This window comes from Dermacentor variabilis, chromosome 2 (assembly GCF_050947875.1).
Source record: "Dermacentor variabilis isolate Ectoservices chromosome 2, ASM5094787v1, whole genome shotgun sequence".
Classification (NCBI taxonomy): Eukaryota; Metazoa; Arthropoda; class Arachnida; order Ixodida; family Ixodidae; genus Dermacentor; species Dermacentor variabilis.
In genome coordinates this window covers 171,523,763-171,546,481 of record NC_134569.1, presented here as the reverse complement: position 1 = coordinate 171,546,481, position 22,719 = coordinate 171,523,763, and the positions used below count along the sequence as shown (strand labels likewise).

Here is a 22,719-nt window from a genome sequence, read left to right as displayed (position 1 = left end):
GTGTGTGTGTGTGTGTGTGTGTGTGTGTGTGTGTGTGTGCGTGCGTGTGAAGCGACAGCAGCGTCATTCCGAGTCAGGAAACATGCATTTACAGTAATTATATCACACATCACAAGCCGTAATTTCGGATATTACTGACAATTGGCCTCACAAAAATGGCAATGACAGTGCAGTAAAATATCGCAGACCCTGTAGCCAAACCCAATGATAACGGCCTTCAGACAGCGCAAGTCGACAAGTGTGTCAGTGATAAGTCAAGAATGCAACAGAAGTTCAACCCCCACCCACGCAATGCACCTGCCATCCATGCTTTCTTCAGTTATGTGGTCTTTACATGCCAAAACCACGATCTGACTATAAGACACGCCATAGTGGGGGACTCCGGATTACTTTTGACCACATGGGTGTCTTTACCGTGTATCCAGTGCGCGGTGCACAGGCGTTTTTGCATTTCGCCCGTTAACGTTGCGGACCATTTGCTTGGTCTCCTTTGACAAACGTGTGTGGCTGAAGTCTGCAATAAGTCACTTTTGACTTTGCCTGATGGAACCGGAGGCTCTTCCGTGCGTTTCTGCTTAGCAGTGTAATGTGACCACGTGAAAAGCCACCACTTTCTTTTTTTTATCCGATATTGTTTGGCATGTAATTTGTGTAATACAGAGTAGCCAAAGTTCCTCGCCGAGCTTGGCCATACGTATGGACCTTGACTTTCAAGAAAATTGATACCAGTAGAGTTTTTCTCTTTTTCTTTTCTTCTCTTTTTCCTTCCCGGGACTGGGCAGTAGTGTGGCCGCTGTGTTCATGACGTCAGGCTCAGAAACTTTCTCCAGCACGGTGCCTAAAAAAATTTGGAGGACGCTTATGCTCCGCCTTTAAGAGTGCAACGGGATAGCATTCAAGGATCCCTGACTGCTCCTCACACATCCAAGCAACTGCAGCATATGTAACCGTAATGTTTGCCGAGAAACGCTGACGGTGAACGCTATGCACGGAGGCGAGCTTTCTGGTACGAAGGCGGTCTCTCAAGTGAGCCGATCCCGGAGATAGTGCGCAGCCGCGCCAACGTATTACATCATTTTTTATCTTTCTGTTATTGTTTCGCCCTTTCAGTATTTCAGTCTGAGAAGATTTAACATAAAATACATGCGCTGTGAGTGTTTTGTTTCATTGCATTTGTTTGTGGGCTGTCACACTCAACATTGCGAGGAATAAGTTGGTCAAGAATGTAAAAAGTATGCGCAACCTTAGTGATTTACAGGTGTATCAATACAACCTGCATATACCGCCTGTCACATAGCAAAGCGTGGCATATTCATGTACCTAAATATATACGGCAATTTTCGCTCACAGGACGCCGACGCCGACCCCGGTTTTTGTGCGACACCAGGTCCCCAACGCTATTGGCCGCGACAACGACTGGAGTCGCCCCCTGGCGGACACTGGCTGAAGCCCGATAGTGTGGACGGCGCGGCGCGTCGTCTGCTAGCCGCTACTTGTTTACATGTGCGCATGCTGTGCAGATGTCCTTTAAATTATGTTTGTTCCGGGGTTGTAGATCCTTCATAAATGGCAGTATGGGACCTTGCGCCCCGTAGCTCGCAGGACCTTTCATTAAAGTTATTCCATCCATCCATCCATAACATCGAATCTCTAAAATTTCTCCATGTCAAAATTAACAACTGACCATTGCGGCGGTCAGACCTGTGATGCAGCAGAGCGTGCTAAGAATCTCTGGATCTGGACAGGCCGCCATTGGAATCTGAACTTGGCAATGTTTAACGCTAGAACGTTTTCTAGTGAGGAGAGTCTAACAGTGCTATTGGAGGAATCAGCAGGCATTAAATGGGATATAATAGAGCTCAGTGAGGTTGGGAGGACAAATGAAGCATATACAGTGCTAAAAAAGCTAGCACATGCTGTGCCACCAGGGCTTAGCAGAGAGACAAGAACTAGGAGTCGGATTCCTGTTTAATAAGGATATAGCTGGTAACATACAGGAATTGTATAGCATTAACGAGAGGGTGGCAGGTCTTGCTGTGAAACTTAATAAGAGGTACAAATTGAAGGTCATACAGGTCTACGCCCCTACATCTAATCATGATAACCAGGAAGTCGAAAGCTTCTATGAAGACGTGGAATTGGCGATAGGTAAAGTCAAAACAAAATACACTATACTGATGGGCGACTTCAATGCCAGGGTAGGCAAGAAGCAGGCTGGAGAAAAGCCAGTGGGGGAATATGGCAAAGGTTCTAGGAATAGTAGGGGAGAGTTATTAGTAGAGTTTGCAGAGCAGAATAATTTGCGGACAATGAATACCTTCTTCCGCAAGCGGGATAGCCGAAAGTGGACGTGGAGGAGCCCTAATGGCAAGACTAAAAATGAAATAGACCTCATACCCTGTGCTAACCCTGGCATCATACAAGATGTGTACGTGCTCGGCAAGGTGCGCTGCAGTGACCATAGGATGGTACGATCTCGAATTAGCCTAGACTTGAGGAGGGAATGGAAAAAACTGGTACATAAGAAGCCGATCAATGAGTTAGCGGTAAGAGGGAAAATAGAGGAATTTCGGATTAAGCTACAGAAGAGGTATAGGGCTTTAACTCGGGAAGATGACCTTAGTCTTGAAGCAATGAACGAACATTTTATGGGCATCATTAAGGAGTGTGCAATAGAAGTTGGTTATAAATTCGTTAGACAGGATACCAGTAAGCTATCGCAGGAGACGAAAGATCTCATTTTAATACCACCCCTTATACATAGCTTTCATTGATTACAAGAAAGTGTTTGATTCAGTCAAAACCTCAGCAGTCATGGAGACATTACGGAATCAGGGTGTAGACGAGCCGTATGTAAAAATACTGAAAGATATCTATAGCGACTCCACAGCCACCGTAGTCCTCCATAAAGAAAGCAACAAAATCCCAATAAAGAAGGGTGTCAGGAAGGAAGATACGAACTGTCCAATGCTATTCACAGCATGTTTACAGGAGGTATTCAGAGACCTGAATTGGGAAGAATTGGGGATAAGAGTTAATGGAGAGTACCTTAGTTACCTGCGATTCGCTGATGATATTGCCTTGCTTAGTAACTCAGGGGACCAATTGCAATGCATGCTCAATTACCCGGAGAGGCAAAGCAGAATGGTAGGTCTGAAAATTAATCTGCAGAAAACTAAAGTAAATTTTAACAGTCTCGGAAGAGAACAGCAGTTTACGATAGGTAGCGAGGCACTGGAAGCGGTAAGTGAATACATCTACTTAGGGCAGGCAGTGACCGTGAGTCCGGATCATGAGACGGAAATAATCGGAACAATAAGAATGGGCTGGGATGCGTTTGGCAGGCATTCTCAGATCATGAACAGCAGGTTGCCATTATCCCTGAAGAGAAAAGTGTATAACTGGTGTGTCTTGCCAGTACTCGCCTACGGGGCAGAAACCTGGAGGCTTACAAAGAGGGTTCTTCTTAAGCTGAGGACGACACATCGAGCTATGGAAAGAAGAATGATGGGTGTAACGTTAAGGGGATAAGATGAGAGCAGATTGGGTGAGGGAACAAACGCGAGTTAATGGTATCTTACTTGAAATCAAGAAAACTCGGCATGGGCAGGGCATGTAATGAGGAGGGAAGATAACCGATGGTCATTAAGGGTTATGGACTGGATTCCAAGAGACGGGAAGCGTAGCAGGGGGCGGCAGAAAGTTAGGTGGGCGGGTGAGATTAAGAAGTTTGCAGCGACAGCATGGCCACAATTAGCGCATGACCGGGGTAGTTGCTGTTTATTCAAGCATTTTGCAAATGTGGCTCGCTTTTAAGCACCCCTTCTTAAGTCTAAAAAAAAACAAATGAACACCCAGTATTCTTTTTTAACTTTCACTAAGCTTATCGTATAGCTCAGTGTTAACATATAGGTCAACATACAGTAAACACTGCTTGGATGGTGAAAAACATGGGTATCGGGTCATTTTATTTTCGACAATTTTTTTGGCATAGGAGGCTAAGCAAATGGTGGTGTAGCAACACTGTAAAGACTGAATAAGATGGATGTGGAATGCCTTGATGACTTCTCTTTCTGTTTTTTATTTTGCCTTCGAAAGGAATTTATTCTGTTCCAGATAAGGGAGGCAACTTTTGCATCTGCAACAGAACATTGGTGGATGTTGCGTGAAGCACTTTTTCCATGCTTTTTTCACTACCTGAGCAAGGTAACTTTCTTGGTACTTCATCACGCAATTTATACAATCAACTTCCATTAATTCTACCCTAACGAGACTGACGGGCCGAATTAAGATGCAAAAACCTGCTGAAATACCGTTGATTTATTTGGCAATATGTGCTTGAGTAACACGCCTCTGAAATGAACGTGCATCAAATTTCTATTTGTCCACAGTATAAAACTAAAGTAGAAATGACTTAACTCCAAACCAAAGTAGAAACCTACACGTACCTCATTTTTTAGAATGGCAGCTGATTTTCTAAAGCCAGCTTCGCCGTATTACAGCCATGATATGTGGTAAAGCATATGAATGCTACAACCATGGTTTTAGTTTCGCAATCCATTGCACAGCTAGACAATTTTCGTCTCAATGTCCTTCGAAAACAAAAAGTGTTCCTTAGAATCGGATAAGTGCCACAATCGGACATTGTCAGCTGCCATTACTGCTTGAAAATCTCTTTCGGGTGGGTCAAAAATAGCCATTTCAGAGAGGAGATGGCATTTGTTTAACGCATTCACTGTCCCCTAAGCTCAACTGAGACATGCGCTGCCACTAAAAGGGGTCATTATTGGGGTCTGGTCAAGTTCGCATTATCCGGCGAATGGCAGTTTTAGGATCGAAATGATGAATGTTTAATCCCATAGAAATGCATGGGCGTCGGCCAGGTTCGAATTAACTGAAAAAATTAAATTAACCGGAGTCAGATTATTGGAAGTTTACTATACACCCTTTTCTGTTCTCCAAGAAGTTGCCATTTTAATATGTAGTTTTCTTCTATCAGTGTGGCAATGGTGCTAAATCTGGCATTTGTTTGATTCATCCATTGTTCCAAGGACAAGCTACAAAGTAGAGGCACAATTTGAGACTTGAAACATTTCCACATATAAAGGAAGGGCATGTTAACATCTGTACAATTAACATAAGTTGGCTGTATTGTCTGCATAGCATGTGGTTGCTTTTTTGGAATGTGGTCTTTCTGTAAAACAAAGTTGCATTTGTTTCAAATAAATTGCTGAACCATTGCTTGTGTGTTTTCCTGTGCTCTCTGTGCTGATTGCGCTTTTGAAAGTGCAGTGAGCAACTGCAGACTGAAATGCACAAGGCTTCACTTTATCATGCCAGGAAGCATTTTGGCTTGACAAAGGAGCCTTAACCCCTTCCATGCACACACTTTTTTGTATAAACACATCAAATGAAAGACAGTGACCTCATGTATTTTAAAGCCTGGCATTGTTAAAGACAGAGTGAAGTTGTACAAATACAATTTACTGTTAAGTATTGCTGCTAAAACCTCATGCTTGTGTATAGTATATGCATGCAGTGCTGGCTATGCCGTGGTAGAGCCGTGAAACAGCTTTACCACACTGCTTGCTATAGCATTGCTGTGTTCTGCAACCTGAGGTCAAAACTATAAATCTCGAAGTTCAGCAGCACAATTGACAGCTATTTCCGTATGTTCGATGCACTCCTGGCCAGGGACTTTTCGTCCTGTAGGCAAAATAGATGGCTGCCTCTGACGCTGTTTTGGAAAGAGCGCAGCGTACCTCGAAAGCTTGCTCACAATGCTTCACCAGCAGGTTTTGCCAGCGAGAGTGGAGGGGGGCACAATAATTTGACTTTACATGGTGCGGCACAATACCTTAAAGTGCTGCTGCTTCTGGCTTCCATTTACTATGACCTGCTGGTGCACCTTAACATGGAGCAACCCCCATTTCACTAAAATTCTGAGTTCTCCCAACATTGTGTGGTGTGGCTATCTATGATCACTCTATAAAACCGGGGCAAACAGCATGTCTAAAAAGTACAAAAGCTGGTATAACTGTAATGAATTACCTGCAGTCATCCGAAATGTGCAAAATCGCAAGAATTGGTCAAACTCAAACACTGCAGAGTTTAAGTAGTCCTGGCACAATTTTTTTCTTATGCGTGTGTAGCTGTCATTCAGTTAACTACACTACAAAACTTCAAATTCCTTCTATGCGCAACAAATATATCCTTAACGCCAACATTTAAACATGTGCCCAAGGCAGTGTGGCCCCATAATCTGGTGACAACATTGCATGGTAGGTCACAAACAAATGATGCATGCTGCAGTTGTTCATCAGTAAGCCATGCCATTATTAGGTCATTGAAAACTGAGCATGTTAGGACCACTATGCAGCACAACATCGGTATTTCTGTCTTGGTGCACACTGTGGAGTGGGTGCATGTTAAAAACCTCAGGCGATTAAAGTTATGTCGGAGTCCGCAACTATGGCATGCCTCGTAATCGTATTGTGGTTGTGACTTATAGAACACTAGAATTAAATCAATTTTGATTTAGATGTTTGAGAAGAGTCATAAGAAAATTGATTTAGTGAAGCAAGTCTTGGCACACAATAATAATCGCTCAATGCACATGCAGCTTTCAGTGGCATGGTGTGGTCATAAAAGCTGCCATTTGGAACCAGATTAATATAAAAAAAATTCAGTCCAAAAGTTAAATGTCAGTGCTCCTTTACATGTAAACATGAGGGACACATCTTTAAAGGCATCATCTAAATCCTGTGGAAGTATTTATTGGTGAATATCAAATGGCCCTACATCTAAGGAAGTTATAGTGTGTTATGATAACAGGAAGCCACAAGATTTTTGTTGTGCACTCTTCTTATAGAGACAATATAGGGCAGCAACAAAATAGTTGGGCCTAGTGAAGAATTCATTCAAGATCCTTGCCAGTTTGGCAGGTTCACTATGATTAGAGATAATGAAGGCCAAGCACGTTGAAATGCATGCCCAAACCTCATCAGCATTGCATCACTTATTTCAAATAACTTTCATTTTGTCATTTTGCCAGATTAAATGTTCTCAAAAACCTGCTTGACTGGTTTCAAGAACTTTTCGAGAACAGTTTGGTTCCATTTGAATGCAGCATTGTCAGTCTTTAGTGAACTAGACGCATCTTTACTGATATACAATTAGGTAGGTCAAAGCAGATGCTATCAAAGTGCATCTGCAAGACTGTTTGGAGTGGGCATTCCTGGGTTATGCTGCCAAGAAGGGAGTTTTGAGCTTAATGCACACAGCAGCTATAGCATATGAAAACCAGCACTTTACTCATTTTTTAGATACCGCAGGGCTTGCGCTAATGCTGGTCATAGCCTATTATAATTTCTGCCATATATTGCCCTTGTCACGACAAGTTTTGAGTGTCCTACAGTATATACCCTATGTGTACAATCAACATCTCTGCCAAGGACAACACAAACAGTATGATTGGAAACTGCAGAATTCTCCATCTGCGGAGGTGGCTGGCTGATTGCCGTATTAGATGCTTTGTGAGCTGGCATTGATGTGTAAACCTCGACTCATCTGCAAGCATACAAAATAGGCTTTGGGATACTTTTACCACAAGAAGAGAGACTAGAATGACTGTTGTCTGTGACATATGGCACATACCCATGACGAGGGATCGGCTAGGATTCCCCATGAATACAACATCAAATAGCTTTATATTCCCACTAACTTGATAGTACATAACACTGATATGTAACAAAAATAAACAACAATGTAACTGAAAAACGAACAGGTCTACTACGATTGAGCCACAAGGGGAAAGATGGAAATATTTGTGTTAATTGTATGAAAAAAATGTGCCTAAGATGTCATCTTCCCAGCAGCAACAATATGATCATGCACAAACTAGCATTGCTCTTCAGGCACACCCCAGGCTGCTCACACCATTTTCTACAAGATTTGAAGCCCAACAGGCAAAAGGGGTGAATACCTTCAGCATAAAAGAAGAAAGTTATTCTATTCCATATCCTCACATGAAACACAGCAATATTGTTACAAGCCATTTTCACACATTGAAGTCATCAGGAATGTGATGAAGACAATTGAAGCACTCACATATGTTCTTATTTCCATTGCAATACAAACCACATTGGTCATACAAACATTGGTCATACATTGGTCATACAAACCACTTGGTCATATGAAGGTGCATGTGCCAAATTCAACCATGTACTGTTATGAGACACATGGAACAGACATTCCAAGGAAGTGAAATATTTGTAATGCAGTTACTTAATTTGTCCAGTCAGAAGGGCAATGCGCTAAATACAAAAAAAGAACCCTACAGGCCCACTATGCAATGCTTTTGCCAAACCATCCAAAACTTCAATGTGTGCAAGTCCACAATGACTAGGAAAAGAAGTAAACAAATTTCTTGAAGATGGAATGAAAAAGAAATGTTGTGACGATTGAGAAATGAGTTCTTTGCTTTCTATTGGCACAGGGATAGACAGTCGGTGGGCACAATTTGAACTTTAACTCATGGCAGTGTTGCAGGGGCAAATACCACGCATACTTCCGAGAAGCGTCGGTTACAATGCTGAGTAATAAGGGAAACTTTACAAATACTTCTTCGGAAGTTCAAGCATCTGACCAGTAAGTAGTTGAGCATGACTAGGGGAAATATGATCAATTTAACAAATAGCACCATTCCAAAAGAACTGGCACACTGCATTGATTTCTCAGGTGACAACTATTTTTCGAAAAGCCTCTGCGCGCGTTAATACAACCTGAGGCAGCTTAAATCTAGGTCACATGGAATCGAAAAATGCAGCAGCGGGTGTGTAACACTTAAATTTGCTATCTCGCGAACATGAGCGAAAACTTCAATTTGAAAAGGTTTGCTCGAAAGAAAAACTCACGGCCGTAACGCTGCTGCCCATCGCCATTTGTGTGCATTAAAAAAAACATCCGCACGATCAATAGACACTTCAACGATATTTGAAGCAGATCGTTAGTGGATATCAAGAAATGTGCACTGGATAAGAGCGAAACGTCTAACCGACTGACTGACGGAAGTAAGGCTCACAGGATAAGATTTCTCTATCTGCACCGATAATGCAGCACGTATTGTGCAATTAAATCGCCCGTAATGCGCAGCAATTACCGCAGATTGAAGTCACCATCGCAGCGACGCGCTATTTATTTCAGGACCACGAAAAACAAGGTATTCACCTAAGTACAGCGGCGGTTTACCTGTCGGCAAGCCCCTAACTCGCATATGACGAAAGCAAATGTCACGGAGTCCAAACCCACGATTGCTCAAGTCAAACTAAAGCCCCTACATCCACGCGCCGGCGCGTGGATGGAGGGGCTTTAACATAGAATAAATCTTTAAGTCAAACTGCGCTCAGAACGTCTTGCAGCCGACACGACGGCATTGGCTAATCTACGTTCGAGAGTAGCTCTTTCAAAAAAGTAAAAACAAGCAACAATGTGACGTCACATCCTGCGAAAAAAAGCTGTCCTCCTTTCTCACCTTTTCTCGGCTCACGCATGCGCAGCGATCACGGAGCACTCGGGGGGCGATGTTCAGCAGCGCCAAATTTCCGCACTTCTTTGAGACCTCAGACTCTGCCCAGGCGGCGCTGCGGAAATACCCGTCACCAGCGCCCCCATCGGAGCCTTGGCGCGAACTGAGTAGTGCAAGGAGAGCTGTCCGCAAGCGAAGGTGCAAGGCCACAATGGACCCTTCTCTTTCGTTTGTGTTGAGGCACGGTTTCCTAAAAATCAAGGATCTGGAAAGCTTCTTCCGCCCGTCCACGCTTCGGAAAGGAAGCTCAGCAGGGCGAAGTACGTGTACAATATAAAATAAAGGCTCAAGTGTTATTTCGGCGTGCTGCAAATCGCAAGTACAGAGAGCATCAGGTTTGTCTATAGGCATATCAGCATAAAAATCTAAGCATTTCAAATTGGTTCATATTGAATATGTCCTGAACACAAGACTTATTAAGTATCTCCTATATTTTTATGTATTTTATCGTAATGTTTTGTCTCGCAATTATTTACAAAGAGTAAATCCTTTCATAGCCTTTTGCAGGGCAACAAACAGAAAACATTTTCCAAAGCAGCAAATAGCGTGCGATCATAACGAAAGTAAGCTTCCTACAGTGCCTACGCGCTGCATCTTTCTTTCTCGCAGGAGCTGCAGCGTCGCCCAGTACCTTAATTTGAACTTTTTGCAGACGCTTCGAGCAACAAGCACGCACAAATAAATGTGAATAAACGCGACATTCTTTTCTTTACACGCGTGCGTTATTTCGCAATTACTCATCCAGTGCTTCTACAAGAACTTTATTGCTCACATTTGTAAAACACAGTCGAGCAGGCTCAGCACATTGCGAAGCGTGCTTGTTTTATCGGCGCAGTACATACAAAATACCGAAAGTAGAAATGAGTTCGCGATACAACAATGCTCTAGAGCAGGATTTTGAATTCATAAACGAACCAAAATGTTTGGTAAAAGTGACCTGCCAAATCTCTCCGTTCCACTTGTTGAGTTAAGCGGAGGCGGACGTCTGTTAAAAGGCGGAGATATCGATGGCACATAAGCAGGATGGTTCGCAACGTTGTTTTTTTCTGTTACCAACGAAGTGGCGGCTGCAGATTCTTGAGTTTTCGCTTGGTTACCACAGTCCTCCGTCAGGGCTACGCAACACAATTACAGAAGAAAAAAATTGTCGCACTTTCTCATGCGAGCCGCTGTGTTGTGGGGAATGCAAGTAATCCGATTACCCAACAGGTTGAACGGCCCGTATCCAGCGCTCTCGCCTTTCCCCTTCATACGATCGCGATGGAAATCGGCAAAACTGAACGTTGTTATTCGGTCCTTCCCGTTCACTGCAATTTACAACACAACAGTAGCGCCGATTGCGGCGTTTCTTCGTAGCGCGCGGAGCTATCGCGGTTCCCGTCGTTTCCGCCACCAGTCTGACGAATGAGCCAGCAAGCGCTTTATGGCAGTTCGGCGGCGCGTCCGACTAGCGTAGAAATTCATAGCTCTCTGTCTGGGTGTTAAATGCGCAATTAAGTCAAGCTGCTTCTCCGCAGCTTTTTTCCCCTTGTTTTTCCGCCACAACCATGTACCTCCTTGCTTGTGGAAACAAATAAATAAAAAAAAATAAAAAAAACACTCGCCATATGGACCAAAATCTAGTTAAATCGTTGTTTCATAGTCGCTAGCTGCATAGGCAACTTAGCAAGGCAGTCATGCTTCGCACTACTCAATTACTGCCTCTTCGCACCGGCAGGCGGCGCTACGCGTCTTGCAAAACTCGAGAGTCTGACGTCCATAGAACTCGTATAACATCGCAGTTGAGTTGAACGACCAGATGTAGTCGAAACTATGTTGTTAAAATACAACAAATGTGCAAATGTAAGCTAAAATTTATTGTGTTTCTTTGCTGTGCTTAACGTAACCGTTAGGCTAACACTAGGCTGCCTCGTTCACGACAAACCGGCAACACTGCGGCGGCTCGCGTATGGCTCGCGCGGCACGCGGTCTGCTGGTTTTGCGCCCTGCGTTACGAACGCCTTGTCGTGCCAAGCCTGCGCCGAAGGGCAAGCTGAGTCTGAGTGCGCGCATGGAACTCTGTAGAACCCAGTAGCACCGCGGGCACCACAAGAGACCGCTGTGACCAAGGCAGGCGCCGATGTCCGCGTGCGTGTGTTGCATGGAGTCCGACGGCGAGTTCGTTGCTACGAAGTGCGGGCATGTATATCACATGCAATGTCTCACCTCATGGACCACCTTATCGACTACTTGCCCCGTTTGCAGGGCCCCCGTTGCGATGGGCGAAGTGATAAAGCTGCACAGCGCGGTGCAGCGCTGTGCGACGGCACCTGAATGCGTTGTTGAGCTGAGAAGATCAAACCGGAAGCTTCGCCGCCGCCTAGAACTTGTGGCGGAAGAGAAGCAGAAAGCCGCCCACAGGGCGGAGAAATACGCCCGTTTTGCATTCGACAAGGGAGAGCAGTACTTGAGCGCGATAACAAAGCTTGCCGACGCCGAATGTGAGTTGGCGCACGCGAAGGCCAAGGCTGCAGCGAGCCTGAGGCTCCGGAAAGAAGCCATCTCCCTTGTTCGGAGTCTGAGGGCTCCAAAGAATGGCGAAGAAGAAATGGAAAATGAGGTGGCGCAAAGCAGCTCGACCGAAGAGTCTTCGGACGCGTCTTCTGTTCGTTCGGGCCAAGACTAATAGTGAAGCTGCTCAGGCAGGTTCACAATTCAGTGCCTTGAGCACTGCTGCTGTGGCCTGACTAAAATTGTTTCCAGAGGCTGAACCTTGGGACACCGCTCATCGACTCCAACGTCGCCTCGTATGTAAACTGCCGCGGACCCTTCTACAAGTCCGGTCGACAACGCAAACTGTAGTCCTTCAACATTACGCAATGCTGTACTGAGATCTTCAGGTATCCGAGGTGGCCGACTGTTTCGAAGGACTGCGAGTCGGACTGTGTGGACATGTGCTGTTCATATGGAAATAAATTAGTGGATGCCTGTCATTATAGCTCCCAATTATTATAGTCATTATAGTCAGTCATTATAGCTCTCAAAAATTGCCTGGAAACTGAAAGTTAAATCATAACATGCTGATATTTTTTTCATACACTGTATGATGAGTTTTTCATGCATAAAAGATTATTGCAAGCGTAAATGCAGCGAGACATCGACTTTACACCATGTCACATAGTCATACTTTGTTACCTAATAAATTAGAAAAGATGCAGAAAGTGTAATTAACAAGAGTGAAAAATAGCAGCAAAGGTGATCATGGTTAAATCTTGAAGATGATTGCCGCCGCTGCCAGAGCAGGCCAGCCTTTGTAGGAGAGCACTGGCTGCCCACACAAAAGCTTGCTGTCACAGGCCACGCGTAAAGGTTCTTGTGTCTCGACGCAAAAGTTCTTGCCTACAGTTCTTGCTTACAGTTCTTGTAGACATAGACAAGCAAAACCTGCACAGAAGGGGGAAAAAAGCGAGGGAGGAAATGGGAATTTTGAAATTTGAACTTCATTTAGCATTATGTGCTAAGAAGTTTGGCTCACATTAAAAATAAATTGAAGCACTCCTTTCTCTCAAATTACGGGTATCTTAAGGCATGTACGTGAAGATGTTTAAGATTACTAGTATATTTCCTGGCATATAATTACTAAATTGCAGAGCAGAGTAATAGTCAGCCTTGAAATTAATATATGGCGTGTTGTGGCTAAAAAGCCACTTGTCAACCTGACAAACAAGCCTGAGAAGCTTCCCGCAAAATATAATCAGTTTAAAACAGTAATCGACTCTGCAGGTAAATGATGTGCTAACTTAATTAAAAAGTTCAATAGCATTTTATATTGTTAAACTAAAAGCAAGTTTGGTATTTCGCACTGCCTAGCTGTTGCCTTTTTTTTTCAAACTTAAACATGGCGCAGTACAGAGTAAGCAGGTAGCATGCAAAGGAGGACTGGTGTTAAAGTAGTATTCCAAAGCAACACTCCTAGCTGGATCAATCGCTTTTGTTGATATATTTTCACGTGACCCTAACTGGCTTAAGGCAATATGTCACACCAAGGATGCATCACCTTGGATGATCCGCCATACAAAATAGAAAGTATCTCATGATGTGACCAAACGATGACATTGCCCACTGTCTTGGAAGTGTTAACATGCTGTTTGCGTGAGAAAGTGCAAAGTGATTCATATAGGTAGCGAATTCATCAGTGCTTCTATAGCCTCAGGTAATTCTTAGCATCTGCGTTGAGTCGCAATTGAGAAGCCACTGCACACAAAATGGTGTATTCAAGTTTAATGGTCAGTGTTGAATAATTGCTCACCTAGTAAAAAGTCAAAAATGGCAGGCTAATTAGCCAGGTCAAACAACGTGCTAAATTCTGAAAACAGCTCCAATTATGTTGTGACACGCTGACGAAGAAGATGTTTTAATCATCGTCGGAAGAAGACGATGTTCTGGTCTTCGCGCGCTGTCTACCATCTTGTCAGCTGCTATAATTATTGTAAATATCCTGTAAATATACGTCTGACTGTTATTAAACCCGTAACGTTTTTGGTGGAGGTTACGGGATCATTATCAAGACGGATTTACGCAGGGGGTGCTCCTTGGCTGCATCTACAATGCCAGCTCAAGGCGAGGATGCTTCGGGCCCGTCGGAACCCACGCCCACCGTCATTCTAGCACAACCCCGCGACCCAGGAACCTTTCCTGGCACCGACGACACTGATGTTGAAGACTGGCTTCAACTATACGAGCGGGTGAGTGCCAGCAACCACTGGGACCAGACCATCATGCTCGCGAATCCGATATTTTACCTCGTGGGCACGGCACGCGTCTGGTTTCAGACCCACGAGGAGGAACTTATCAGCTGGGACATTTGCAAACAGAAACTCAAAGATTTGTTTGGTAAGCCTGTTGGACGTCAGCACGCCGCCCAAAAAGACCTCGCTTCGCGTGTCCCGACGTGCACTGAATCCTATCTCACGTACATCCAGGACGTGCTTGCTCTGTGCCGCAAAGTGGATCCGAAGATGTCCGAACCTGATAAGATTGCACATGCCATTAAGGGCATAGCAGATGATGCGTTCCATCTCCTTGTCTTCAAGAATTCTTCCACTGTGCCAGCCATCATTACCGAATGCCGGCGGTTTGAAGAAGCCAAGAGTCACCGCATTGCCCAGCCATTTCCCCGCCTTCCCAACACGGCTGCTACGTCCACCTGCGAAGACCTCGGCAGTCCGCCCACACCCAATCGCTCTGACGACATCCGACGTGAAATAGAAGCCGCATCTCCTGTCACGACCCCAACCCATGGCCCCGACAAGTGCCACGCGACCGTCTCATTGATACTGTCCGTCGTACGCCAAGAATTGGCCAACATTGGCTTGACTAACGTCTGCTTAGTTAATCGGCCTGACTACACTCCATCCACCACTGTCATATGCACCCGCAGCCTGAATGCTCCAACGCGGTATCGCAACCCGGCCAAGTATTATTAGTGATTTCTTTACGTGTACATGAATTAATTTATTTGTGTGTGCTACAGTGTAAATTTGTCGCTAAATTTTTCCACAATGTTTCATTCACGTGATTGTCGCTTGAAGATCACTAACATTCAACATTTCCATAATTTTGCTTTCCAGTGTTTCAAAACAGTGCTTGATACTTGCTCATTTTATGTGCAAACAAAACAAAAAGAAACCAATAAAAACATCATCCGGGTGCAAACCATCATCTTGGGAGCTTATAAGGCTAAAAGTAGCAACAATGTAGCCATGTCCTAGCTAGGCATAAAAGTGGTACGTAATACGGTGCTCGACTAAAGCTGTCTCACCTTTGATATTTCTTCTGAAATTGCACGGCTTGTTGATTTCTCTAAACTTGATAACTGCCTGACGTTGGCTCTTGTCAAGAATGATCTCCTGCAAGAACACCTTTTTAAAATGGACTACGCATTAAATGGATTTTTCGCAGTAACGTTTCTATAAAATTAAAAAATTCAGACATATACCCCGCGGGAGGTCGATAAACAGCTGCAACGATAACATTTTCCACACGCACTGTGACACATTCGATACTAGGCATCATACAGGTCATTTCGTCAACATCAAGGGTGAAGGAATCTAACATACAGACAAATTCCACCGTCTCGGTTTGAAGGATGGACAATGTGATTATAAACATATCCTACAAAGTGTGGTGGTCTGTCATTCGGAATTAACCCCTCCCCCCCCCCCCGATTCGGTAAATAACAAAACATCAAATTTAATGTCAAGACACTCAAAGAACAAACTGAGGCTATCTGTCTTATTTTTAATACTACGAACATTTAGATGAAATGCAGAGAACTGCTTAAACAAACCGTTCAAGGTATGACAGAGCCTATATTGGTCTTAATATTGGCAACCAGTCTTTATAGCCATCTTGAGGCAGCTTGCAAAACCCTAAATATCATGAAATTAACTAATTACGCATCTTGTCAACATCTTCCCAGCAACAGATTCTAAACTTCTCTGATGCTTCCTATTTCCTTGCAAAAATTTTTCCTCCCGGCAGCCACACGAATTTCCAGCCAACTTCTCGTTTCTTTGCCACCGCAGCACCAAGTAATTGTTTATCTTGCTGCGTTAAGTTTTCGTTTACAAAGATGTGAGCTGAAGTGTTAAGACCAACTGTTTTAGCCGAGGGCCTTTCTTTCCTGGCTTTCATGAGAACAGCATTTCGTTTTTCATGACGCACAAAACGTACAACAATACTTCTACTTCCTTGCTTACTTGTACCCACCCTATGGCAAGTGTCTATGTCAGACTCGTTAACTGGCTCCCGAATAGCAGCACATACTTTTTTCACAATGTCAAGTGGCTCTCCCTCATCAGGTGCGCCCTTCACTTCAAGCTTGTTAGCACGGGTATATTGTTCTAACTCTTCGACTTTCATTTGCAACTGCCCATTTTCTGAAATTGACAAAAGTTTCACTACAGCGATCAACACTCTGTTTGAAAACACTATTTGAAACCTCGTTCCCACAATTACGGCCACGGAAAGCGGTTAGATACAAAAATAGATAACCGCCGGATAGCGTGTGGAGTACCCCCTAAGAATGCAAAGGCATTAAAAATTGACGTTGCTTCAAAGAGGCATTAGGCTTAATATGCTTTCCAGCTTCAGTGGTTTTAGGGAAGAGGAACCCGTTCTATTGAAATAGCCAGCCGGTTAGTTCTTGTAAGCCGAACATTTCAACAAAATGTGTGTAGTGACTTCTAACACATTACAGTCATCACAACAAAGATTAACGGTTTCTCCAAGACAAGATGGCAACGAACCACACTGAAGCCCCGTACCTTTTTTTTATTTTATTTTTTCAGTGACAGAAAACAGCGTTTTGTCAAAATAAAAGAAGACTGCACTCAAAGAAAGAAAGCATAACAACACACTGAACAACTTGTCCTCTCCACTTTCCCAAACGTCAAGAACACGTGATATAGTTTGTTTTCTGACCACGGTTGTCGCAACGCTGGGCCACAATGACCGCACAGAGTCAAATCAACGGCCGAGAGAGAGGCACGGACCGCATTGCGTGACAAGTCCTAGTCGACCTTGACGACTCCGTAAATCTTGTGGACGAACAAGAAACAAGAAATGAATCCCACCATTCCTGCGAGGAGAAACAAACGTACAAAGGCAGCTTCACTTTAAAAGCGGTACAGTTACATCAGGATTCTCAACTCCTATTAAGAGTACAGCCATTAGCTCTCTCTTGGTGACTGCACATCGGGAAGCCCCCGACATAAGGTCACTTCGAATTCGTGTATAATGAGTGCATATACTTAAGGAATAACTCAAAAGACGACTCAGATTTGTTGACGTTATAGTGATACCGTCAACAAATTCACACTTTTCTTTAGCCAAGACAGCGTATATCGGAGCGCTTTGCGAAGAACATGGCGCGCAGAGCAGGTCGATATAGTTTGCCTTTCTGAACAATTTTGCAAACAGGTTGGCAAGGAAAGTTTCCGTGCCGTTTCCTCCAGACGAAGGCCGGCGTGCTCGGCATCAGCTCGGTACCAATCAGCAGCGCCGCACTGAGCCGCCGGAGTCCCTTGTTCTTGCTGCAATCAGTCTTTTTGCTTCGAAACGTGATCGTAGTTCACTGTAAAATAAGCATTACCCCGCGTACACCTCATGCAAATACCTAACACTTTTTTCTTGCACGCCTATTGTAGCAATTCTTGTTTCTCACATGTACATTCACTGCTTCCACGCTGGTGCTCAGCCAGGAGCTTGTACGGCTACGGTGGCAAAGAGCAGTCAACAATGCAGTCTGCCTGGCCAGCACGTCGGTGATGAATCGTCACTATAATAACAACCGGGATATAAGACCCCGCAATTCGGAACGGTGTGAGAAATCGCTCGTGCAGCTTCGCTGTCCATGGTGTACGTTAGTCGCTCAGATTGCCGTACATGCACCTGCGAAGTTTTTTTTTTTTTTGTTCCCAGTGAGGAAGGCGTGCACTCACCAGTGAGCAGGAAGAAGAGAAAGACGATGATGAAGGTGTATCCAAAGTAGAGCAAGGTGGACGCGGTGTCCGTGATGCTCAGGCGCTTGAAGTAGTAGACGCAGTAGAAGAACAGGTACAGCGCCGAGCTGCCGCTCGACAGGAACGAACGCCACCACCAGCGGTAGTCCTGCGCATGCGCAAGCACACTTCAGGCGAGAACCGTCTAACGAGAAGCGATTGTACACTGCATTCACTCCACATGCTTCTAGCTGGCTCGCGTGCCAAAACGTGGCAGGCACTAAAAACTGCACCACAGTGTTCCAGTTATCAGTCGTCCCACGTACCAAGTACCCGTCCGAACAAATGACTCTAATGGCATCGTAATTCAGTACATATTGAGACGTGGTCGCTTTAGTGTTGTAACAATTGCATTTCTTTCCTCGGCACCCGCCGCGGTCGAGCAGTGGCCGTGGCGCTGCGCGGTTAAGCTCCAGGTCGCAGGGTCCGAGCCCAGCGGCCGCTTTTCGATGGGAGTGACACTGCCACTTCGTGCCCCAGCTGATGTACGCAATAAGGCTTCGTGATTCCCGGATGGCACGGGTAAATGCAGCAGGTCACACGAGAAGGCTATCGCTGACACTGACGATCACTTTCGATGGTGTCTGCCACAATTTTCTTTTTTTGTTTTCTTCCTCGGAGAATGGCGTCGTTGGTCAATACATTCCTAGCTAGAATATTCTAGGCGTAGTTATTCGAAGCGTAACGTCGCTAGAATAGAGTTTGTACAAAAGAAGCAAAGAAAAACGAACGCTGTGTTTCTCTATGTCTTTAGCAAAATTTCAACCTTCACCGCTGTTATTTTTAACACCTCCTATCAATTAATCCAAATATGCACTTTGCGCATCCTTTGCGCTGACAGCGAAAAGCAGCTTTCGCCTCACAGCGGGGCGATGAATTTCCTGAGGCTGTATTCTCGGGTAATTAACCTTCGAAGATATTATGCCGGGTGCTTATGAATTGGCTAAGCCACGAACCATATTTGTGGCATCAGAGTCGATCGTCTCGCCAGAAATTAAGTCGCAAGAGGACGCAGGTTCACTGACCGACCAGATGGGATCTCCTAAACTGCTTTCGCCATACCTGGTGTTGACGAACGACTATCAAGCAAGCATCAATATCACAATACAAAAACGACGTAGACCCATGGTGCATTCGTCTGTGCTTTTTTATACTCAAGTCGTACATAGGTCTGAAACATCTTTGATATATCCAATGGAAACAATGGTTTTAAAGTCTTTCAAAGATATAAAATTTTACTCACTACATTATACTGCGCCATCCGCTTCGTGCATTATCCACTGCAATAGCTTTTCAGCTGGATTCATCTGGCGAACAAGGGACTCGTGTGGGTCCCAAAACGTAGATTGACACTATTTTATTTTTAATCGGCCAGTTCATGCTTTATTTCTATTATGTCCCGCCCTCGCCAGACGGCTTTCCGTCGAGCTCTGAACTATCACTGCTTTCTTTTTTCCATGACTTTCGGCCTCTTATCGTAGTTGTCACTCAACTAGTAGCTCTACTCGATTACAACATGTCTTGAGCCTACGACGAATGCTGTAGAACTCAGAGCTCGCATGCGGGCTACAAAAAGCACAATTTATAAGCCGTGGGGGAAGAAGTATGGTACCATGTTTCGTAAGGCACTCTTTGCCTTACAAAACGCTTGTTAATGAGATCTCATATATTATTATCGTTGATTATGTATAGCGATCTGCGACCCTGATACACTATGCTGTATCGAGTTTCTAGCATGTGTCTTTTTTTTTCGCGTGTTTGTTTCCTTGTAATTGTGCACAAAACTCTACTATCTGCTGCTGGGTGAATGATGAGTAGGACCAGTCGAGCTGCTGTGGATGCAGTTTTCTTTCCGCCCGCCTTGTAACAATTTATACAAACTCTGTGTCAAACACATACAACCTAACCTAACCTAACGTCGCGAAAGGAGTGAAAGGTCACGCTTTATTAACGAAGCGAGTTGTGCTAGTTCGTGTTGACGCAATTGATGTAGCGCAGTTACTAGCGCGAAGACAGCTAGCTTGGGGGGGGGGACATGGGACAGGGCGGATCACTATACTTCAACTGACAGAATTTTATTCGGATAACATGCAAAGGCCACCTGATGCTCAAATAAATGCGCAGACAAACGCGTAGACGAAAGTGCCACAAAGGAGATAACCAAGAGCGCAGCGAAGTGGACAGCCGCCAGCAACGTGTCATTACAAATCATTGATAAAAAGGCTCTCCTCAAGGTACAACACTTCCTTATGAGCGAGTGCCAGAGATGTAAGATACGCTTACGCATTCGGCACCAGCACTTAGATGCCACACCTCCTTGCATGTTATCCGAATAAAATTCTGTCAGTTGAAGTCTAGCGCCCTTTCCTGTCCCAACTTTTTTCCGTTAGCTTTGTTCGCGCTGGTAACTATGACACAGCAGTCGCACTACATGTCGGCCCGTTTGACAAATAACCTAAAGTAACCTAAAGAGGAATAGTCATACCGTAAGAAGCCAACAAACACATACACCAAGGACAACATAGGGTAAATTACTTGTTCTTAATGAGTGAAATGAAGAAACGAGAAATTAATGGAAATTAAAGTGGATGAAAAAACAAGTTGCCGCAGGTGGGAACCGAACCCACAACCTTCGCATTTCGCTTGCGATGCTCTACCAATTGAGCTACAGCGGCGCCGTTTCCCCATCGACTTTCTTGGGTATTTATGTGCCGTAGTAGAACCCTGGGAGTGTTAGCCAGCGCCACCATTCACAGACCTTGGCGGCGGACGTGGAACGTCCTTTTTGCCGCAGGCGTCACGAGAACGTGATCTCTTTGGGAGAAGGCAACTGGTCAATAAACCCACACATGCTACCTGAAGGCATCAATGTTGCCGGATTCGAGACCCTCGTTATGTAATAGACGAGAAGAAAGGGGGTTAACCGAGGGGCCCGATTTTTAATAGTCATATCGTAAGAAGCCAACAAACACTGACACCAAGGACAACATAGGGGAAATTACTTGAGCTTAATGAATGAAATGAAGAAAAGGTTCTGGGTTCGGTTCCCACCTGCGGCAACTTGTTGTTTCATCCACTTTAATTTCCATTAATTTCTCGTTTCTTCATTTCATTCATTAAGCACAAGTAATTTCCCCTATGTTGTCCTTGGTGTCAGTGTTTGTTGGCCTTTCATGATATGACTAATAAAAATCGGGCCCCTCGGTTAACCCCCTTTCTTCTCGTCTAAAGAGGAATAGTATGTTAAACTGTGTTAATAAATTACATGTTCATAATGCCGAATGTGTCACTCCCACCGCAAACGGAGGAGCAGTACATTATATAAGATTACACACATTGCATAGGAAGACAATAAATACAGTTGTACGCATCGCACGTACATTCATAATAAACATGTAATTTTCCTGCTTCCCGCAAACTTCCCTGCACACAGATTCAAAGATGTGCGTTGGACCTGCATTTCTTGTATTATTTAAAAGAAATTCCACCATTCATAACCTTGTCGCTATGCACGACGCCAGCAAATTCTGTCCTGTGCTAAACGCTGCGATAAACGCCAATTGGTCCAGCACTGTGGGACGACTTTAGTATCTAAATAAAATGCGTCAAGTTGGAATACGAGTGCTTCCCCGACCATCATATACTTACTAAATGTGATCCTTTTCACGTGCGCACAAACGTGTGGTAGAGTTTCCGCACTTCTAAAAATGCGTGTGACAGTATGTCTTCAGTGTCCGGAATATGTGTCCTTGAGAGCGAACACTGCTGGTGACTTACCTCATTGCAGAGGTGGAAGTAGCAGAGCAGCACCGTCGTCTCAGAACAGGTGATGATGAGGATGATGAAGACCAGGAAAAGAAGGCCGAACATGTAGTACATCTGGCTGGACCTGGAGAAGCACGAGTCGCATGTGTACATATACAAGAGATGATGGAGAACACACGTGGCCAACAAATGGAATGCAACGAACCGCTGCTAGCCCCAGTGACAACAGCATCGGCGATACGGCTGCGTCAACTAGGCCGGTTATTGACGCATCCCAAACACGCGAAAATTTTCGGCGACCTCCATTCGAAAAAAAAAACAAGAACAAAGAAGGCCAATTACGTCGTGGCCAACGCATCGGACATCGGATCGAAACGTGCAGTGGTTACATACTAGCGACACGGCCCCTTTGTTCACCAAAATATAAGGTTGTGTGGTGAAGTAGCGATGACGGTTACTTCTCGCTGTTGCAGGGCAGCGTGGAAGGTGCGCGCGAATATTCGAAGCATTGCAACAATGAGTCGTATATCGTCCTATTTCACTCCGCCTCAGAGTCAAATAGTCGCCATTCTCGAATTAGAATAGTTCTCGAATACTTCACATCGTCATCTATGTGCGATCGAATATAAAGCTGAAGCATTAAACGTGGAACTGAAGCAGAAATGCGGCAACTAAAACGACGCCGGACTCGAATATTTAGATTTGGAAATAAAACTTACGTTCCTCATCCATCACGGCCACGAGTATTGAGAAGTTACGTAATGGAACATACAGTGGTCACTCAGGGAATCGTATTTTTTTCCAGCGAAGCTGTTAGCCTTTAGT

General features: G+C 44.5%; 1 protein-coding gene across 2 annotated transcripts in view; it reads right to left on the bottom strand.

Moving 5' to 3' along the window:
• Positions 1-16,880: 16,880 nt before the first annotated feature.
• LOC142572941 (transmembrane 9 superfamily member 2-like) overlaps positions 16,881-22,719 on the bottom strand; it is a 115,059-nt gene continuing 109,220 nt past the window's right edge. The window contains exons 16-18 of one of the 2 annotated variants that reach the window (XM_075682401.1): positions 21,907-22,018; positions 18,070-18,238; positions 16,881-17,207 (exon numbers count right to left, since the gene is read on the bottom strand). In XM_075682401.1, the coding sequence (XP_075538516.1) occupies positions 17,140-17,207; positions 18,070-18,238; positions 21,907-22,018 (349 nt within the window). In that variant the 3' untranslated portion in view covers positions 16,881-17,139. Of the gene's footprint in view, positions 17,208-17,804; positions 17,907-18,069; positions 18,239-21,906; positions 22,019-22,719 lie in introns of those variants that run through there. The other variant, XM_075682402.1, reaches the window with a different exon arrangement.